The 18,149-nt window shown below is 57.6% G+C and overlaps 1 protein-coding gene across 3 annotated transcripts in view; it reads left to right on the forward strand.

Annotated features, from left to right (window-relative positions):
* IQCE (IQ motif containing E) overlaps positions 1 to 12,619 on the forward strand; it is a 38,733-nt gene extending 26,114 nt beyond the window's left edge. The window contains exons 14-22 of one of the 3 annotated variants that reach the window (XM_068565362.1): positions 162 to 266; positions 1,553 to 1,643; positions 4,537 to 4,695; positions 6,304 to 6,327; positions 8,575 to 8,667; positions 9,140 to 9,261; positions 9,988 to 10,088; positions 11,031 to 11,144; positions 12,399 to 12,619. In XM_068565362.1, the coding sequence (XP_068421463.1) occupies positions 162 to 266; positions 1,553 to 1,643; positions 4,537 to 4,695; positions 6,304 to 6,327; positions 8,575 to 8,667; positions 9,140 to 9,261; positions 9,988 to 10,088; positions 11,031 to 11,144; positions 12,399 to 12,526 (937 nt within the window). In that variant the 3' untranslated portion in view covers positions 12,527 to 12,619. Of the gene's footprint in view, positions 1 to 161; positions 267 to 1,552; positions 1,644 to 4,536; positions 4,696 to 6,303; positions 6,328 to 8,574; positions 8,668 to 9,139; positions 9,262 to 9,302; positions 9,388 to 9,987; positions 10,089 to 11,030; positions 11,145 to 12,398 lie in introns of those variants that run through there. The other 2 variants (XM_068565363.1, XM_068565364.1) reach the window with 2 other exon arrangements.
* Positions 12,620 to 18,149: the final 5,530 nt, after the last annotated feature.

Genomic DNA, 18,149 nt, shown 5'->3' on the forward strand with positions numbered 1-18,149 from the left:
CTCCTGCAGTGACAAAGAAGGGCCTTTCTTCATCCTCATCCACGCATAAGTAAGGAGGTTGGACCCGTTACTTTTTCTGAAAGCTCTTCCTGCTCTGATGACCCAGGTCACTGTGAGCCTTTGTTTTAATGACGCTGAAATATCTCTGGTTCCTCGTTCAGTCAGGAGGTGAAGCAGCTACTGCAGACAAAGGCTGACTTGGAGAAGGAGCTGGAAAACATGAAGGAGGGTGAGAAGGAGGCAAGAGAAAGAGAAGAGGCTTTGAGGTGAGTGGACGAAGTCAGAAGACACGCAGCCCCAGGCCCTTCCTTCTTCCCCAGCCCCGCCCACCCTGGCCCATCCGCTCTGAGCCCCCCGCCAAGAGCGGCCCGTAAAGCTCCAGCCCGATCACGTCACTCCTCTCCTGAGGTCCTCCCGTGGTTTGCTGTTTCCTTCAGAGTAAATATCCGACCTCTGGGGAAAGGCTGCTCACGGTTAGGCCGGTGTTTGCCGCTCTGGCATCACGGCCAGCTCCCCGGCCCGCACCCTCCTCCAGCACGGCCGCTGCGGGCAGCCTCAGAACGCGCCCTGATTCCACACCCCGGGTCCGGACGCCACCTCCCACACTCCTTCAGTGACCTCTGTCCACTGTAGATAAAAAGTGGACACGTGGCAAACGTCCGTCAGCTGGTGAAGAGAGTAAAAACGGAAGTACATCCGTACAAAGGGATGAGGTCTGACACCTGCCACGACGTGAATGAGCCTCAGAAACATGAAACATGATGCTGCCTAAAGAGGCGGACAGAAAAGCCCGCATACTGTGCAATTCGGAAATATCCGGAATGGGCAGATTAATAGAGAAGTCGGTGGATTAGGGGTTGCTGTGGGGGAGGGGAGAGTAGGGAGTGAGTGGCAGGTAAGGGGCTCCTTTTTGGGGTGACAGGACTATTCCGGGATTAGATAGTGATGATAGTTGCACAACATTGTGACTACACTAAAAACCACTTAATCGCATATTTTAAAATCGTGAATTTGGGGTTACATGAATGTTATCTCAGTAAGAAATGCCCAAAAAAGTAGGTTAGAAATCTGAGCAGAAATATTTAGCACTCAGAATAATTAGTAAGACACGGATTACTGAAATGAATACCAAATTTTATTTTCAGAATAAATGTGACTAGACTTTGCCAGAAGCCTAGAATTAAAGTAAATCAGAATGGGCGGGTATACAGTGAAGAATTATTTTTACCTTGCCTTTAAAATCTGTAGCAAGGACATGAGTTGTTTTTCCTTCCATTCGCCTTGTTTGTTAAAAACCCCAAAGGATATCCGTTCATCGTTCACGCAGTCGGTATTTTTTCCGTTCCTCCCATGTGTCAGGAGTGGGGTCCGGAGGGGTCGCCCTGGGCAGTGCCCACTCCTGGGCAGTCAGGTGGTGGCCGGGCACCCACCTCGTTCCGGGGAGGCGTTCTTGCCAGCTCTGCAGGCCGCTACCCCTCCTGTCATGTACAGACAGACATCTTACACAACCTCATGGCAAGTAAGGTGTCACTTTCCTCCCTTCCCACTTTAGGGAGGAAATTCAGGCACTTACCAGGAAGTTTCAAGAACTGGAAGAAAGCAAGAAAGGAGAGGAGGAGAATCCCGAGGAAATGAGTCCTGAGGTAGGGTTGTCTGTGTTTTTACCTCCTGTCCGGCATGGCGGGACCCTGAGCTGATGCGTTATGGTTCTGACTGTCTCCGTGCCTGGAGTTTTGCCTGAGTCCAACGTTGACAGTCCAGTTTCCTTCTACCATCACAATCGATTTCTATAAATTGGGTGTATTGCATCATGGAGTTCTGGACTAATTGATTGTCAGTTAATTGACTTTTCAAACTAGTATTCGCGTCTTAGATAGTTAAGCTGGTGAGTGAAGATCTTCCCCAACCTTCAAATATGTAAAAAGTTTAAATATCCAACAAGGGTTGCCGTTAGCAGGTGAGAAGGCATTTGGGAAGCAGGTGAGAAGGCATTTGGGAAGGTCCCAGGGAAGGCACGAACTCTAAGTGAGGAGCTGGGTGGCTCAGTGTAAGTTGCAGAGTCTGGCACTGACGCAGGGGCCCAGCCGGGAAGGCGCTCGCTGGGGCCGGCATGGCTCCTCCTCCTGCCCCTGCCCCTGCCCCTGCCCCTGCCCCTAGGCCGGGGGTTGGGTGACTGGGGAGCCGCAGCTCCCTCCGCAGGGCCCGTGGGCAGGCAGGCAGGCGGTGAGTCTAGGCTGACCCTCCTCCCTGTCCCCTCGCTCCGTCCATTTCCGTGGACACGACGGCAAGGGGCTCCCCTGGCACCTCCTTGAGCACCTTCTTGAACCAGGGGAGCCCTCTGGTCCCCGTTGGCCCAGTGCTACCTATGCTAGGACTTCTAGTGGCGAGAGTGGGCTTCCCTGGTGGCGCAGTGGTTAAGAATCCGCCTGCCAATGCAGGGGACACGGGTTCGAGCCCTGGTCCGGGAAGATCCCACATGCCGCGGAGCAACTAAGCCCGTGCGCCATAGCTACTGAGCCTGCGCTCTAGAGCCCGTGAGCCACAACTACTGAGCCCATGTGCCACAACTACTGAAGCCCGTGCGCCTAGAGCCCGTGCTCCGCAACAAGAGAAGCCACCACAATGAGGAGCCTGTGCACCACAATGAAGAGTAGCCCCCGCTCGCCGCAACTAGAGAAAACCCGCTAATCCTTTTTTTCCCAATTAATGGATTCCCCAGATGGCAATTATATCTGTTAACACAAAAAACTAATAAGTGAGGTATTAAAATCCTGTGGCTGCAGTTTGCCCCAAGAGGAGGCTGTAGCGTGAGTGTGCGACAGGGAAGACCGGCCTGGCCGGGGCGTCCAGAGTGGGCGCACGCTGGGATGGGCAGCCGTGCCGCCCTCTTCTGCGACCCTTGCTACAGGTCTGAGTAACACGCCGAATCCACCAGGACGGCCAGCCTTTACCCGGCACACGTTTTAGCCGAGAAGTTCTGTTGCTTCAGAAAGCGACTTGCTGCTTCGGTAGCCGGTAGCCTGACGGGGACTGGCCCCTAGGAGAGGGAGGACGTACCAGGTGCGGGATCGACTCATCTGCTGAGAGTGGAAAAGAAAAGTGTTTGGGTTTGTTTTTTTTTTAAATCTAGACGGGCCTCCCTCTTACAAGGCTTTCTTATTTAGCTGGAGTCCTGTTTTAAGGCCCCTTCTTCTAGCATCTGACTACATGTACTTCAACCCCAGCACAAAAGGGAAAGAGAAAAGCCCTAAAAGGGAACGTGGAGAAACTGACAAGCGTGTCTCTCTCCAGTTACAAGTTGAGACAAACCCCAGGCCACCGACCGATTCGGCAAAGGAAAGGTGGCTCTCCTGGTGCGTGCTGGCTGGAGCCCCGTGGGTGGTGCGGTGCCCTTGACCCCGCATGTCCGGCTGGCCACAGGTGGGGTGGACGCGTGAGTCCATCTCAGTCCCTTCCGTTGTTCAGGAAGGTAGACTTTCCGTGTTACCCGTGTGGGTGCCTCTCCCTGGCGGCTTTTCCAGGGCTTTAGATAATGTTCTGAGTCCTGCAGGGTCACTGTCCTCCTGTCCAGGAAACTGGCCACCCGGCCCGATGGGCCCTTTTCAGGAGACCCCTACCTACCCAGACGCCCGCGCTGTCGGCCCCAGGTGGCTGCGGCACCGGGTCGCCGACCGCCCGGCGTGTGGTGGGCAGAGCTGCGCTGTTTGTCTCCTCGACGCTCCTTTCCCAGTGGGGTGCTCGCGGTGCTGACCGACCCGTGCCTTGTCTGCCCCAGGCAGCCCTGACCCCTGGGGGGCACCCGACACACGTGAATGTGGCTATTTCTGCTTATTCCTGAAGCTTTCCCTTAGGGAGAAAAAATATTTTCCACGTCCGCCGGAATTGGCAGTGCAATTCATCTCGTTCTTGCTTCTTTCTACCTTAAGACCCCCAAGCTAGGGGTCTTCCCCGGTGGTCCAGTGGTTAAGACTCTGCGCTCCCACTGCAGGGGGCACAGGTTTGATCCCTGGTCTGGGAAGTTCCACGTGCCGCGGGGTCCGGCCAAACAAACAAACAAGCAAACAAACAAAAAACCAAAAAACCAAGCTAGGACTCTATTGCCTTTTATCTCAGAAGCCCCATTTTTGTAATCCAGTGTTAGACGAAAAGGAAGACGGTAAAAGGACCGCCCGGGAGGCAGATAATTGGTGCACCCATGCACAGACGTTACTGAGCTCAGAGGTGCGCTGTGGTCATCTGATGACACCACAGGTCACGTCGCTTCCCCTCCTCGCGGGAGAGCGCTACCCCCAGAGTTTGCAGGGTTAACGATAACCGACTTTCACCCTATTTACTAACGAATATGTTATTTCTCCAGAGACTTTTTTTGTCATCTGGCATGCTGAGCGGTGTGGACACTGATTTTTTTTCCTCTAAATTAAAGTCTAGTCTGAGAAGCTTCGCCTGCATCCTAATATCCTGCCTCCTGGCCTGATAGCCGGCTTCTCTGCCCCCATCCCCGACCCAGTCATCCTTCTCACCTTGGACTTCCTGCAGACCCGGAAAGCGCCCCGACCCCCCGGTCCCTCCCAGACGGACTCGGAGCTGGACACGAGCGAGGGGGGCTCCTCCCGGCCCCGCTCCGGCTGCTCCGAGGGGAGAAGAGACGCCGCCGCCCGGCTCCTGCAGCGCCGGTGGAAGGGGCACCAGCACCGGGTGAGAGTTCCCTCGCCCGCCGGCCCTCTGCTGCCCGCATCCTCACTCGCCAGCCCTTCCTCCGCCCCTTTGCCGGGCGGGCTCCGTGCCAGACGCCCTAGACACGTAGGAAAACGCAGGGAGGCAGAAGATAGCCTCCGGAGACCCGGGGTCTCAGGCGGGCGAGGGCGAGAGGAAGGCCACGCCTGGAGCCCGTGTGGGCGTGCTGGGGGGTGCCTGCCGCGGGCCGGGCAGTGGCTGGTCTGGAAGCCTCTGTCACCTCCCGACGGGTCCCAGGGACGCGGGCTGTGGGTGCAGCGCCCCTGCAAGCACGGGACTGAGCTTAGGGGTCTCCCTGGCGGTTCGGGCCCCACGGCAGCCCTTCGCTGGGGCTCCCGGGATGGCCGTCTTGTCAGGAACAGGGAGAGCCTGGCTCGGGGCTGCTCCTCAGAGGACAGCGGCCTGAGTGACGGGACGGCAGGGCTGCGCGTGGGGTCTCAGGCCCGGGGGTGGGGTGAGTAGGGCAGCAGGGGCCGCAGGCTGCGCACGACAGACCGGGAGCCGCGACGTCCCGTGGTCTCTCTTGGCGGAGGAGTGGGGCTCCTCTCGTCAGCTCCTGGGGGGGCTCGCGGAGATGGCAGTTGTTAAAGGACGGTGCTCTCTGATGACAAAATGCTCTAAAAGAGCTCCCCCCCCCACCACTGTCTGATAGAACGCAGCACGACCCTTGTTCCCCCAGCTGAACAAACAAACAAAAACTGGAGCTCTCCACTTGCCCGAATAGTGTTAGATTTTAGCTCCAGAAAGTTGCCAGTGGAGGTTTTTTTTAATCATGGCTTCTTCCCAACTTCTATTATGAAAATTTACAAAACATAGAAAGTTGAAAGAATTTAGTATATTCAGCGATGTACTAATTCTTGCCCACCACCTCGGTTCAACAACAGTGCACGTTTAGCCACATTTCTTTTCTGCACGTACTGTTTTCTCCAGAACCGTTTGAAAGTAAGTTTTAGACGTTATGAGACGTCAGTGCGTATCTTCTAGGAATGAGGATGTGCTACCTAACCACAGTACCGTGACAGCACCTGAGAAATTTCCCCGCCGCCCCGTGATTTTGATGACTGGTCAGACTTGGGAGTCAGTGACCCAGACCCTGCACGGGGGTCCCCTTTGTAACATCACCAGCGGGCAGTGTCCAGCCACTCTGTGGACATCCAGAGAGGACACCGCATGTTATAGGACAGCTCCGGCTGGGGAAGGGGCTTCCTCACGTGGAGCCTAAGACAACCCCGTCTCGGTAGTCCCTGCGAGTCACCTCGCCGCGCAGCCGGCCAGGAACCGCAGACGCCCCCGTGGCGGCCTGGGCTCCAGCTGTGATTCGCCTCCCGGTCACGGTCACGGCCGCTTGCTTCCTCCTTCGCTGTTGCAGGCGGGTCTGCATCAGCTCCATCAGCCTCTCGCGGAGCCCCTTGGGTGTGGGTGGCGGGCAGGGGGCTGTCGGCGAGGGGAGGGTACCCGACTCTACTTTTCCGTCGCTGTTGGCTGTGGCAGGGGAGGGACCAAGGGACGAATACGGTATCACAGGAAACTCATCCTCATGTTAATTCATAACTGATCTCCTTATTTCAGAAAAAAAAGGCCGTTCTGGACGAGGTAAGCCAGTTTTATTTCACTAATTTCAAAATACGTATTTTTACTTTGGTTCAAGTGACTGTGGGGAGATCTCAAGAAGCGTCATTGAGTCCTTGTTTTCACGAAACCAGGCCAGACCCCAACACTGAGTTAAAATACTTAAGTGATGTTAACATCAAATAAATACTTGGATAATTTCACACTTTCATAATTCATTCAGTCATTCATCATTCTCTCAACACACTTTTATTGATCATCAGTTCTGTGTCCAGCAAGCTGTGGGCCCTCAGGACACAGAGAGACATTAAGACAGACAGGCCAGTCCAGGATGGAAGAGGGGTTTAGGGGCACGTCCACGGCGCTGTGGGGTTCCTGCTCGCCAAGGCCGGGAACGTCCCTGCAGCGGGGGGGCCTTGAAAACGAGAGGGACTCACTGAACTGGGGAGTGAGAGGAAGGGCATCCTGGGCAGGAGAATTCACGCAACAAAGCCCTGGGTAAGGGAGAGGGTGTGGCTTGGCCGGGAAAAGGAGAGCAGGGGTGTGACGGAATGAGGGTCAGAGCAGAGGAGAACAGTCGGGTATGTGGTAGACGGTGCACATCTAAGCCGCTGGGACGGTCGCCCGGCCTCCCCACCGGCCCCAGCTTCTGCTCTGCCCTCCCACGGCCTATTCCCTGTGCAGCCACCTGGATGATGTTATTAAATGTTAAACCCCATCACTCCGTAATGACTCCTCTCACACTTGGAACAAAACCCAAAGCTGTTCCCTGAAGCCCCGCGTGTGCTGCTCCCCGGCCACCCCTCCAGCCCCGTTCAGTCTGGAGGCGTCTCTGGCACCCTTGAAAATATCCAGGCTGCTCCTGCCACAGGGCCTTTGCACCTGCTGCCCCCTCTGCCTTGAAGGCTCCTCCTCCAGACATTCGCATGTCCTGCTCCCCGGCTTTACTCAGGTCTCTGCTGAAGCACGACCTTCCCTGGACGCCGCAACACCTGCACTCCCCAGCCCCGCGCCCTGCTTTACTCTTCTTCATAGCACCTACCCCCACCCGATACTTCACCCTTTTTGCAACTGCTTGCCTCTCCCATTAGAATGTAAGTTTCGCGGACGCAGGGACCATCCCGTGTTTCTGCTGCTAGGTCCCTGGTTCCTAGAGGGGTGCCTGGCGTGCGGTCGGCATTCAGTAAACGTTTGTGAGCGACTGAGGGGACGAGGGTCCCTGGAAGGACCGTAGAGCACGTTTATGAAACAGGCGGCGGCCTGTGTGCTGTCGATGGTGTTCCGCCCTTTCCCCTCCGGTGTCCCCTCCTCCCTCAGCCTCCAGGGTGATGACAGACCCACCATGCGGGCTGTCGTGTGGGCAGCATGGCGTGCAGGGCGCCTGCTCCCCTTTCTGCCCTGCTCAGTCCGCACCCTCACCCCTCCAGCGGGTGCGGTAGCTTTCCTGTGAGCCGCGTGGTGGGAACCTTCCGGGTTTGTCTAAATTCTCACTTGCTTTTAGTGAGTTACTTTGTCCTTAGTAACTGATGTGCTCTCGCCTCTTTGTTGTCTCCTAACCCCCTGTTTGTGGCATTTCCTTCACTTTGCGTTCAAGGAAGACAAAGATGTTTTCTTTTGGTGACTGTGATCATGGAAGCATCTGAACCTCTAAACGCAGGTTCAACAGCAGGACTCAGTGTGCTAGAGTGTCGTTCTCCTAAATGTTATGGAGCCGCAAGCCCGTCCTCAGGACTAGAGGCAGGACCCCTGAAATAAAAGTGCCGCCCCTAAAATCCGGAACGTTGATCTCAGAACTTACAGAGCATCCATGTGTATCTCTAAAGAAAATGATTTAAGATTAAGGTCGAAGGATATGTAATTCCTTTGTGATAGTTTGAGATCATGCTCTACCCTACTTGACTTTAGAAGATGTACATGGAAAGCGTATGAAGTGGAATAACTATTCCAACACGGAATAAAAGATAACTACGTGTAAAACATGGAATCACATTTGCAGCTAAATGTAATAGCGTTTAACAGACGATTCATTTATATGCCGAGGTTCAGGTGTCTGGGCCTTTTCCTCCCCAGAGCACTGGCATGTTTCTCGCTGTAGGAGGTTGTGGCGAGTGAGGGAGAGAGGCTCCTTCGGGTGCCGCCGAGATTCTGCGGCAGAAAGGGAGCCCTCTTCTCGGCCATTAGAGCTTCTCCCTCTGGGACGCCCCGACCCGTGCTGGCCGTCTTCCAGGGAAACTGACACTCATCTCCGTCTCCCTCCCCACCCCCCGCTAGGCTGCCGTGCTGCAGGAGGCTTTCCGGGGGCATCTGGCACGGGCGAGGGTGTGCGGCCCGGACCCCCCTGCTGTGCCAAGCCCTCCCACCCAGGTAACCCTCAGGGGCTGCACATGGGCCCAAGTCCTAACGTTCTCTCTCCATTTCTTCCCACACTTCGTCGGCGGGACAAGCGCAGACGCCTTTGGGTCCTCGCGTCCTGCCTCGCCCTGGGCATGTGCCTCTCCCTCCAGCCCCTGGCACCCGTGCCCCCCCCCCCCCCAGGGTTGAGCTTCAGGAGCCGAATGGCGTTGAGGTGCTGGGACATCGAGTCCCGTGTCCATCTTGGGGTCAAGACAGAGGCTTAAACTACAGCAGAGATAGGAGCCCCTCCCCTGTGAAAACCACCAGACACCGATTCTAAGAATCTCTAGAGTCCAAGTGACCTGCAGTCAGGAAACTGCTGACGAAATAGTAACGAGGGCAGCCACCCGAATCGGAACTGCGCTCTTACCTGGCGCCGAGGGTCCACACGTAGGAGGTGGTGGGGGTTCACGCGGTTCTCTTCCCCACATCGCTGCCCCAGGACTCGCCCGAGCCCCGCGTCCCGAGCCCCGTCGTCCAGGCCGAGGGGGACCCGTGGCAAGCGGAGGCCGTCACCATCATCCAGTCTGCCTTCCGGGCACACCTGGCACGGGCCAGGCACAGGTAAGTCCACCTGGCAGGCCTACCTCTGTTCTGTATCGCAGGGCAGTGCCGGACACCTGCGGGGGCTGCCCAGCCAGAAAGGCACAGGGTGTGTCGCCAGAGCATAAGCTACACCCAGCCACCCAGGTGAGGTGGGCCACAGGCTCCGGTCCTCGGAAAGAAGCCTTTCTAGGACCGTTTCCTCCTGCTGGGAGAAAACAAATGGGAGGGGTTAGATACCGTGCGGTTCGGGGAGCCCTCGGTTTGCAGACTGCCTGTCGGCCTGTGCCGATGCCCTGCCCCTTCCTGAAGGACACCGTGGCGTGACCCGTGTTCAGGAAGACGCGGGTGTCGTCAGAAGCCTTCCTGCAGCAACACACGCTTGTCAGTGGCGCCGTGCCTGCCGGATCCGCCGGGGCTTGGTCGGGACTGTCCCGGCTGCCACGGCTCAGAACCCTGTATGAGTCACCTCGGGTAAAGAGTGGGACTTAACGGCGGGCCAGGGGCCGAGCTCGGGTTGGGGCCCGTCCCTGGTGCAGCCAGCCACGGCCAGGGGGTGCAGGGGACACGCCCGAGGCCCCTCACAGCCCGCCTGTCTCAGGACCTGGGCCCGTCGGCCGTGCGGGCTGGCCGGGCTGGACGCTCGCGGGGGGCGGGTGCTTCAGCAAGCCGGTGAGCCCGGCCGTCGGCCTCAGACGGTGCCGGCCTTCCCTCAAGTCAGAATCAGCTAGTCTCTCTCTCTCTCAGTGCTGCTGGTCCAAGAGCTGCCACTGCAGCGCTTCCCGACAGACCTGCGTGGGCCCCACAGAGCGCACCCTGCTCTCCGCCCTTCCCTGCAGCCTCTCCTGGTAATTGCATTTCATTTTGGATTTCACGCGAGGGGCAGCTGGCCTTCCGAGGTTTCAGCCAAAAGAGCTGCCACCGTCCCGGAAGTTGGGACATGTAAAGTCGTGTAAGGGGGCTTGTCCTGCGCGGCCACCTGCGAGCTGGGTAACGCCTCGGCCACACCTTCCTGTCACAGCTCCGTCCCCTGTCCCTTTGGTCGTAGGGGAAAGAGCCGGCCCCAAGCGACTCCCCGGAGCCCGACAGGCTGGCCGGTACCAGGGTCGGTGACCGCAGGCCACACAGTCGGAGCTTCGTGGCTTTGATCTTTATTCTCAGCTCTAACTAGAGCAAGGCGGTGTCCCTCCTTTGGGCCAATGTTTTTCCTGTTTGTTGGTTTTAAGTAAAACTTTGCTTGTATTTCCTTTTCTGCTTCATTAAGATCCAGTAACAGTCAGTGGAGAAATCCCTGGACTGGCCCGGGCGCACAGCCCATGGTGAGGCCCGGTCCCAGCTCTGCCCCACGCCGGACACGGGGTCCTCCCCGGGCCTCCCTCCTCCTGTGCGAGAGCCGGAGGGTCGGGCGAGGCCACTTGCAAGTCGCTTTCAGTCCCCAAATGTACGCTTCTGCCTGTACTTGAGGCCCTCCCTCCCTCAGACTGTAACCGGCACACTTGCGTGGACCGTCTGTACGCCAGAGGTGGCACAGAGGTGGCGGCATGAGGTCGGAGGCTGTCACTAGACGGAGCGTAGTCTTGAGTCTCGTTTGCGAGCGTTGCGCGCAGGCTGAGTTCTGAGGTCGCAGAGATGCAGTCGGAGAAGGGCAGGCGCGGGAAGGGCGTGGTGCTTCATATCGAGGGAGAACTGCAAAAGGAGCCGTTTTTCTGAGCAGAAGTGCGAGCCTAGGAAGACGGGTGGGTGCTACGAGCCTGTGAGGATGGGAGCCTCCCGCGTGCCTGTCGTTTCAGGGCAGGAAGACAGCGAGGGGAGCAGCGGGGAGACCGCGGAGGCTCCGGCTCCCAGGGACAGAGCGCCGAGGCCATGGGGGCCAGGGGCGCCGGCAGCCCCGCGGCCCTGCTCTGGTGAGTGTGAGGTCGCGGGGGCCCTTCCGGGGCTTGCCTGACCTGGAAACCACCACGTGTGAAAAATCGCACTCTGTCCCGTTAGGTCATCTTGTCTGGCTTTTTCAGAGCAAACTTTGAACTTTGAGGTTCTCTCCAACACCTCCGTCTGTAAAGCTCCCCAAAGGCTGCATATTATTCTCCAAAAACCAGTTTCAGTCTGATTTCGCCAGACCCTACGTTTGGCGACCTTTAGATTCTTCGATCAGGGCTAAAGTGTCTGTGTGTGCCGCACTCTCCTCCTCTTGTTAAATGCGTGTCCTTTTAAAGTGGCAGCTCATTCTCCTGCCTGAAAAGTGCCACCGCCGGCCTCGTTTGGGCCCTTGTTTACATGAGGAAACCGTCTCTGTGAAAACTGCACATGGAGCCCTTGTTTGATCTGATTGTGAAAGTGTTTTTAAAGGGAAAGAAAAACTGAAGCTAACCTTGAAAACTGATGTTTTTAATTTCATAAGTTTTTCCCCTCTCATGGTTTCCTGGACAGTTACAGAAAAAAAGCTGACACAGTTACAGTATCTGCAGCACGCTGGGTGGTGATTTCCTTCCCTCTTTTATCTCAAGTCAGCGACTGGTTCCTTTTTCATTGGCACTTTACTTTGTGAAGCAGTCAGAGCAGAGGCCGTCTTCTGGGGCTGGGAGCACCGGCCCCAGGCCCCAAGGGAACCTGCCCCTTCCTCACATCCCATCCAGGTGGCCACTGAGGGCGGAGGGGGTCTGCAGGGTGGTCGGCAGGTGCATCCCAGCCTAGGGTCGATTACGATTACGGCATTTGAAGAGTTTAGATGTGCGTGAAGGAAGGAGCGAGAGCTCGCGGCTGGTCCCTGGGTGTTGGCCTGGCCTGGCCCGCACCCTCGTCCTGCGGGGGGCGTGTCCTCCCAAGGAAGCGGGGGGGCCACCGGCTGCATCTGCCCACGAGTCACAGCCGGCCGCCCGGGCCGCAGAGTCCCGGACGCTGCCCTGAGGGCGACATGCAGAGAATCCCCCGCCGCCGACTTGAGCCTCCCCCGTGCCGCCAGCCTTCACCTTTGGCGGCTGTTTTGCTTTGGGGAAACTGGCCGTCGCTTGGGAGCTGAGCTCAGAGGGTGCGAGAAGGCTCTAACGAGGGTGGCCGCGTGGCGTGGCGTGGCGCCCATCAGGCCTGTCCCGCCGTCCCTCGCGTGTGCGCCCCTGGCGGCGCTGAGCGTGGCTGTGACCGCCGCCCCTTCTCTGTTGCAGCGGAGCCCTCTCCCTCGGGGCCGCAGCCCGCGGCGACTCCGCCCGCGGAGGACGTGAACTCCGAGGACTCCGACGAGATCGTCGTGGCTCCGCCTCTGCCCACGAAGAAAATCGCCTCCCCGCCCTAGGCCCCTGCGGTCGCCCGGCACGTGGCGATGCCCTGTCCGGGCAAGGTCAGGTTCAGAGGACAGAAGCGCTCCGAGCGGAAAGGAATTTACCTTGTGAGGACGAGAACGGAACCTACTTGACACCTCGCCTCCGTCCCCGGTTTTTCTCTTTTGTTTTGCCCGTTTGCTTGTTTGTTGAGGGAACCCCGAATGCCTCTATTTTATCTCCGGGAAGGGGTCGCCTACGTTCCGCACCCCCGGCTGCAGGCCCCCCCCCCGCCCCCCGGTGGTCTTCATGCCGGACAGACACACCTGCCCGGGCTGGGGGGCAGCAGGGGGCCCGGCCGAGACACGTCCTCTCGGGGCATCTCTGGCCACATGCGGCCGTGCAGGCGAGGGCTGCGTCATCGGCACTGACGCCGCACGGCCACCGGCTCCAGGACCCGCAGCGCGCCTCCGGGGAGAGCTGATGCGAGGACCCTCGCTCTCAGCCCGGACGGAGCGCCCTGCGCACCGGGCAGAGCTTAGTCCCGGGCCACCCCTCCGCCTCCCCGTCGCCAGCGGGACCCCCCGCACCCCGACGGCGCGGCAGCCCTTCTCGTGTTGCACCTCAGGGGCTCCGGCTCAGGCTTGTCCTTCTTTCGGAAACTCCTGGGCCCTCCTCACGGCGGTCAGAGGCTCCCGGCTCCAGCCCGGGCGAGGCGTGTGGCCAGGAGGATCTGTGTTGCCCTGTCCCGTGAGAGAGGCGGAGGGATCTCCCAGCGCCGGCCACCCCGAGTCAGGCGGGGGACCCGCCAGCCCCTTTCACCGCTTAGGTGCCGGTCATACAGTGGGTTGAAAAAAGTTCAGCCAGGGGGCCAGGCTTGTGTCATTTTTTCTTTACTCGGTCTGTGAGCTGCCAAGTCCGTTTTTTCTTCTGTTTCCCCCGCTGGACTGATGGCTAACTCGAGTGAACTCATTGCTGACCTTTGCCTTGTTTCATCCACTGGGTCTGTTCCTCCTCTGGGTGCCGGCTCAGCTAAAGGCCTGTAGGAGCCAGTCCACCAGTCAGGCACCCAGAGGGTGATGAAGGCGATGCCCGCGACCTGCAGGTCCCCAGGGGGTCATTCTCCCCCCACCCCCACCCCCCATTCAAAAACGGGCATTTCTGCATGACTCCTTACTCTCAGGAGCCCAAGGCTCTGGCGACCTATGACGGATGGGTCACTGTCAGGACGTCCTCGCCTGGTCCTGGAGGAAAAGGCCGTGTGTGCAGCGGGCTGGCCGTCGGCAGAGCTGGGACGGGCAAGGTCAGCCCCGGGACCTGAGTTTCCCAAGAAAATGCTCCTGAGAATTGCAAATATGTACATCTGTCTGCCTGTGCTCCTTGGGCCCAGCCATGTTGATCTAGTAAAAGTAAGCAGTCTTGAAGCCACCTCAGTAAATGACTTAACTCAAGGCTGTGACCCTCTGACACTGTATAGATCTGTTCCCTGGAGAATGCCAGGTGCCCAGCATGCTTGCAGGGCCCACAGCTTGGGGCTGGGGTTCTAGGGCTGCAGGAGCAGCACAGGGCGGGACGGGAGAGGGGCCTGGGGCCTAGAGGGCCTGCTTTCTGCTTAGCTGCCTCTGTGCTGCCCCACCGGACGGGCCCGGCCGCCCTGCAGACAGACCAGAACCCTCGTCCCAGCAAAAAGACCGATGGCATTAGGAAAAGGACGGCCACCTAGCTCAGAGCAACCAGCGTGAGTGCTGCAGAGCTTTGCTTCGTTTTTAAGTAATAAATACCCTCTGCAGAAAGCCCCGTTCACCTTCAAGAGCTGAATAGAATTTAAATTCCACGAGAAGCCATCTAAGCCAATTCAAACCCCTCCTGTGGTTTTGGAAGCAGTGTTTGCTCTCGTGTAGCTCAGAAATTCTGAGGACTGGAGAGTGGACACTCAAACCTGCCCGGGGCCGGCCGGCTGCCGCTCCAGGTGAGGACCTCCCCGAGCTCCCAAGGGCCTGTTAGCAGCCGATCACGCCGGGTAAGCATCCTTTGAAGCGACAGAACCCACATCTGGGAGTTGAAATGTGAAGCCATCAGGTGGCTCCAGGAGGAAGTGGTGGACTCGCTGGTCTTCGACCTTTGTATTTAGGAGCACTCTGACCTACGCGTAATTTGTACACAAATCTCTTGGAAGGCGTAAGGTTTTCCCTCTGTGCTACCCATCATTGGCCTTTGTAAATAAAAGCTGTTTTGCAGGGTCTTTGTCTTGATTGCCCTATAAACCCGTGACTTTTCATGACCTCCGGGTGTGCCATTGCCGTAGCTCATGCTGCACAAACCCCGTGCTTCTGGGCTCCTGGCTTTTGCTTTGGTCACAGCACAGCCCTGGGAGTGTAGAGCCAGCCGGAGGAAAGGGTCCCACAGCCAGCTCCCCGCCGTGCGTGAACTCGTGCATCCGTCTTTGAATTTCTCTTCCTTGTTCATCAGTGAGGACTTGAGCATCAAGAAATGAAAATGAGGGAGTATTTCCCCCAATTCTATTTCTTGTTTGAGGAGCAGGGAAGGAGTAATTTACTGAGGGATCAAACAGATGCGAATGACCCCCAAGAAAGTTGACTTCTGGAAAAATAATTGTTTTCCAATATTTTGTTGGAAAATCGCAGCACGAGGTGCACCTGTGGCTTTGTTTGCACGCGGCTGCTTGCTGGGCCCTCGAATTTGTCTGAAGCCCTTACAGGGACTGGTCCGTTGGCTCCAGCACTGGCCCGAGCCGATCACCGTGTGTCTTACGGGCAAATGGGTCACTTGGAAGACTTGGCGCTTTCAGAGGTGCTGGTTGGCCCTTGAAGAGGTGGTGACAGAGGAGAGCCGGGTTCATCAAACCCTGAGCCCGGCCACAAGCCTGCTGCCACCTGCTCTCCCGTGAGGCTGGGGCCTGGCAGCAGAGAGGCAGCCTCAAGGGGGGCGGGGGTGGAGGTCTCAGCTGGAGCTGGTGAGAGGAGAATGGAGTACGGGCCCTCACCCAGCAGGAGGAGAGCCGGCAGGAAGGTGTAAACGTGTGGGCACGTACCTGTGCACAAACACATGGGATCCCTCTCCCCACTCCTGCCACTGGCCCTCCTTGCTTTTGGCAGCTCCTCACTTCAAAGGTGGAGCCCAGCTTGGTCCACACGTGAGCCTCCTTAAAGGCTGGTAGCTGAGAGTGACCCCCAGGCCTCCGCCAAGATGATTCTAAACATGAGGTTCCTCAAAATCGCAGGCGAAGGGGGGAAAACGTCAGAATGCAAATCCCTGGTTTCTCTTAGCTGCGGTTGGGTTCAGAGCATGAATGTTGGGATGAGGAACGGGTCCGTGTTTCTTTGCTTGGACGCCAGCCAATGGCCTTGGGCCAGCGCCTTCCGTTATCCTGGGAGCCCCGCCGGGCAGCAACAACCCAGAAGGTGGCCCCGTTAGACAGTGCCTGCCTGGGGAATCTGGGGGACGTTTCCATGGTGCTGTGTCCTTTCTGAACAGGGAGAGGGGGTGCCCCTGAGCCATTCGTTAATTAAGTCCAGAACAGCCTGGGATTCAAAGCAGAGGGCCCCATGTGTGCCAAAGCTCCCGGGGCGGCCATTCAGGCAGCCCCCCAGCCCTCCCCTCCGGCCCGGCTTTGAGGGAGTGAAAGCCGGGAAGCCCGGGGGTAGGTGGGCCGTGGGCGCAGCTCATGGAAACGGCGGAAAGCCGCTGTCCCTGCTAATAGCAGCCTCATACACTGTCAGCCGGTCTCACAGGGCCTCCCCCTGCTCAGCTCTGTTGTGGCCGCTCTCTCTGCAGCTGGGGACGCAGTGGCCCCTTCCCCACCCCCTCCCCGTTGACATGGTTTTTCTCCCGGCCTGTACCAGCCCTTCCCCTGCTGTCTCTTAGACGTGGGCGTCCCCAGGGCTCTGACCCCAACCAGACCCCACCCAGACCCGAAATGTCGACGTGGACGTCTGCACGTGCGTGCCTCAGGTGCCTCAAACTCGGCCTAGCCCAGCTCTGAGTTACCTTTGCCCCCTAGCCTGCCCCCAGCCAGCGGTCCCACCCCAGGGGGTCGCAGACTCTCAGTTGTCGGAGCCGGAACAGGTATCACCCCTCCGTCCCTCCATCCTCCTCGCCCTCCAGTCACCAGGCCCCAGCGGCTCCTGCTCAGAGCCCCCGACACCTGCAGTGAGGCTGGGTGACCCCACCAGGTGCCCCACGGACCCCAGGACAAAACCCAACTCCTGAACATGCCGTGCCCCCCGCGCACAGTCACGACGCGCACACGATGCAAACATACAAGCACGCATACACGCACAGGCATGCACACGCGCGCACGTGCACACACACACCCCCTCTAAACTCAAGCCGCCACGAGCTATATGAGGCGCTTCCATTTTTCCAAAAAGGAGACCACAAAAAAAGACCAGCTTGAAAGTTCCCACACTTTTCATAGGTGTGGATGAAACTATCAAATGCCAGCTTGTTCGTGATTCATTCATTTGGTCACGTACGTATTCAAAAATCATATAAAATAAGACATCCTTTGGCTTCGTGAGTTCACAGCAGTGTCACACCCCTGGCCTCGGTCATTCCCACCCTGCGGATGGCTGCAGAATCCGCATGTATCTCGCTCGCCCGACTGTCTTCTGCGCTCCACGCCTGGCTCTCCAGACACCTCCTTACCATCTCCTTCCGGATGTCTCGACATCTCACCTCACCTTGTCCGGAGCTACACTCACCGGCCTCACACCCATTAGGATGGCTACTGTAAAAATAAACAAACAAAAAAATCAGAGGTGTTTGTTGGTGAGGATATGGAGAAACTGGAATCCCGTGTCCTGGCGGTCTGAATTTAAGATGGCGTAGCCACTGTGGAAAACAGTACGGCGATTCCTCGAACAATTAAATATGGACTTACCATATGATCCAGCAATTCCACATCTGGGCCTACACCCCCAAAGAGTTGAAAGGACGGACTCAAACAGATCATAGCGTTATTCACAGCAGCCAAAAGCTGGAAGCAACCCATGTCCATTGATGGATGAATAGACAAACACAATGTGGTTCATCCATTCAATGGAATATCGCTCAGCCTCAAAAAGGAAGGAGATTCTGACACCTGCTGCAATGTGGACGGACCCTGAGGGCAGGATGCTCAGTGAAATAAGCCAGACACACAAGGACAGACACTGTGTGATTCCACTCCTGTGAGGTCCCTGGAGGAGCCAGGTCCACAGAGACAGAAAGTAGAGGGTGGGTGCCCGGGGCTGGGGGAGGGGGAGGGGAGTTGGTGTTTAACTGAGGGCAGAGTTTCAGTTTGGGAAGATGGAAAAGCTCTGCAGATGATGGTGGTGATGGTTGCACAACAATGTGAATGTGCTTAATGCCCCTGAACTGGACACTTTAAAACGGTTAAAATGAGAATTTTTTGTTACATGTATTTTACCCCAATCAAAAAAAGTGTTTCAAATGACACAATTCTCCCCTCCCAAGCAGGCTCACCCGCAGGCCTCCTCATCCACCCCATCATCATGTGCACAGGCCAGACACCTGGGTGGGGAGTGTCATCCGTGACCCCCTCGCCACCATCTCCAGTCCTTCAACAAAAAGTCCTATTGACTTAACCTCCGAAGTACGGCCCAAGTCTGTCCACTCCTCTCCATGTCCATCCCT

The sequence above is a fragment of the Eschrichtius robustus genome, chromosome 16, assembly GCF_028021215.1.
Source record: "Eschrichtius robustus isolate mEscRob2 chromosome 16, mEscRob2.pri, whole genome shotgun sequence".
Taxonomy (NCBI): Eukaryota; Metazoa; Chordata; class Mammalia; order Artiodactyla; family Eschrichtiidae; genus Eschrichtius; species Eschrichtius robustus.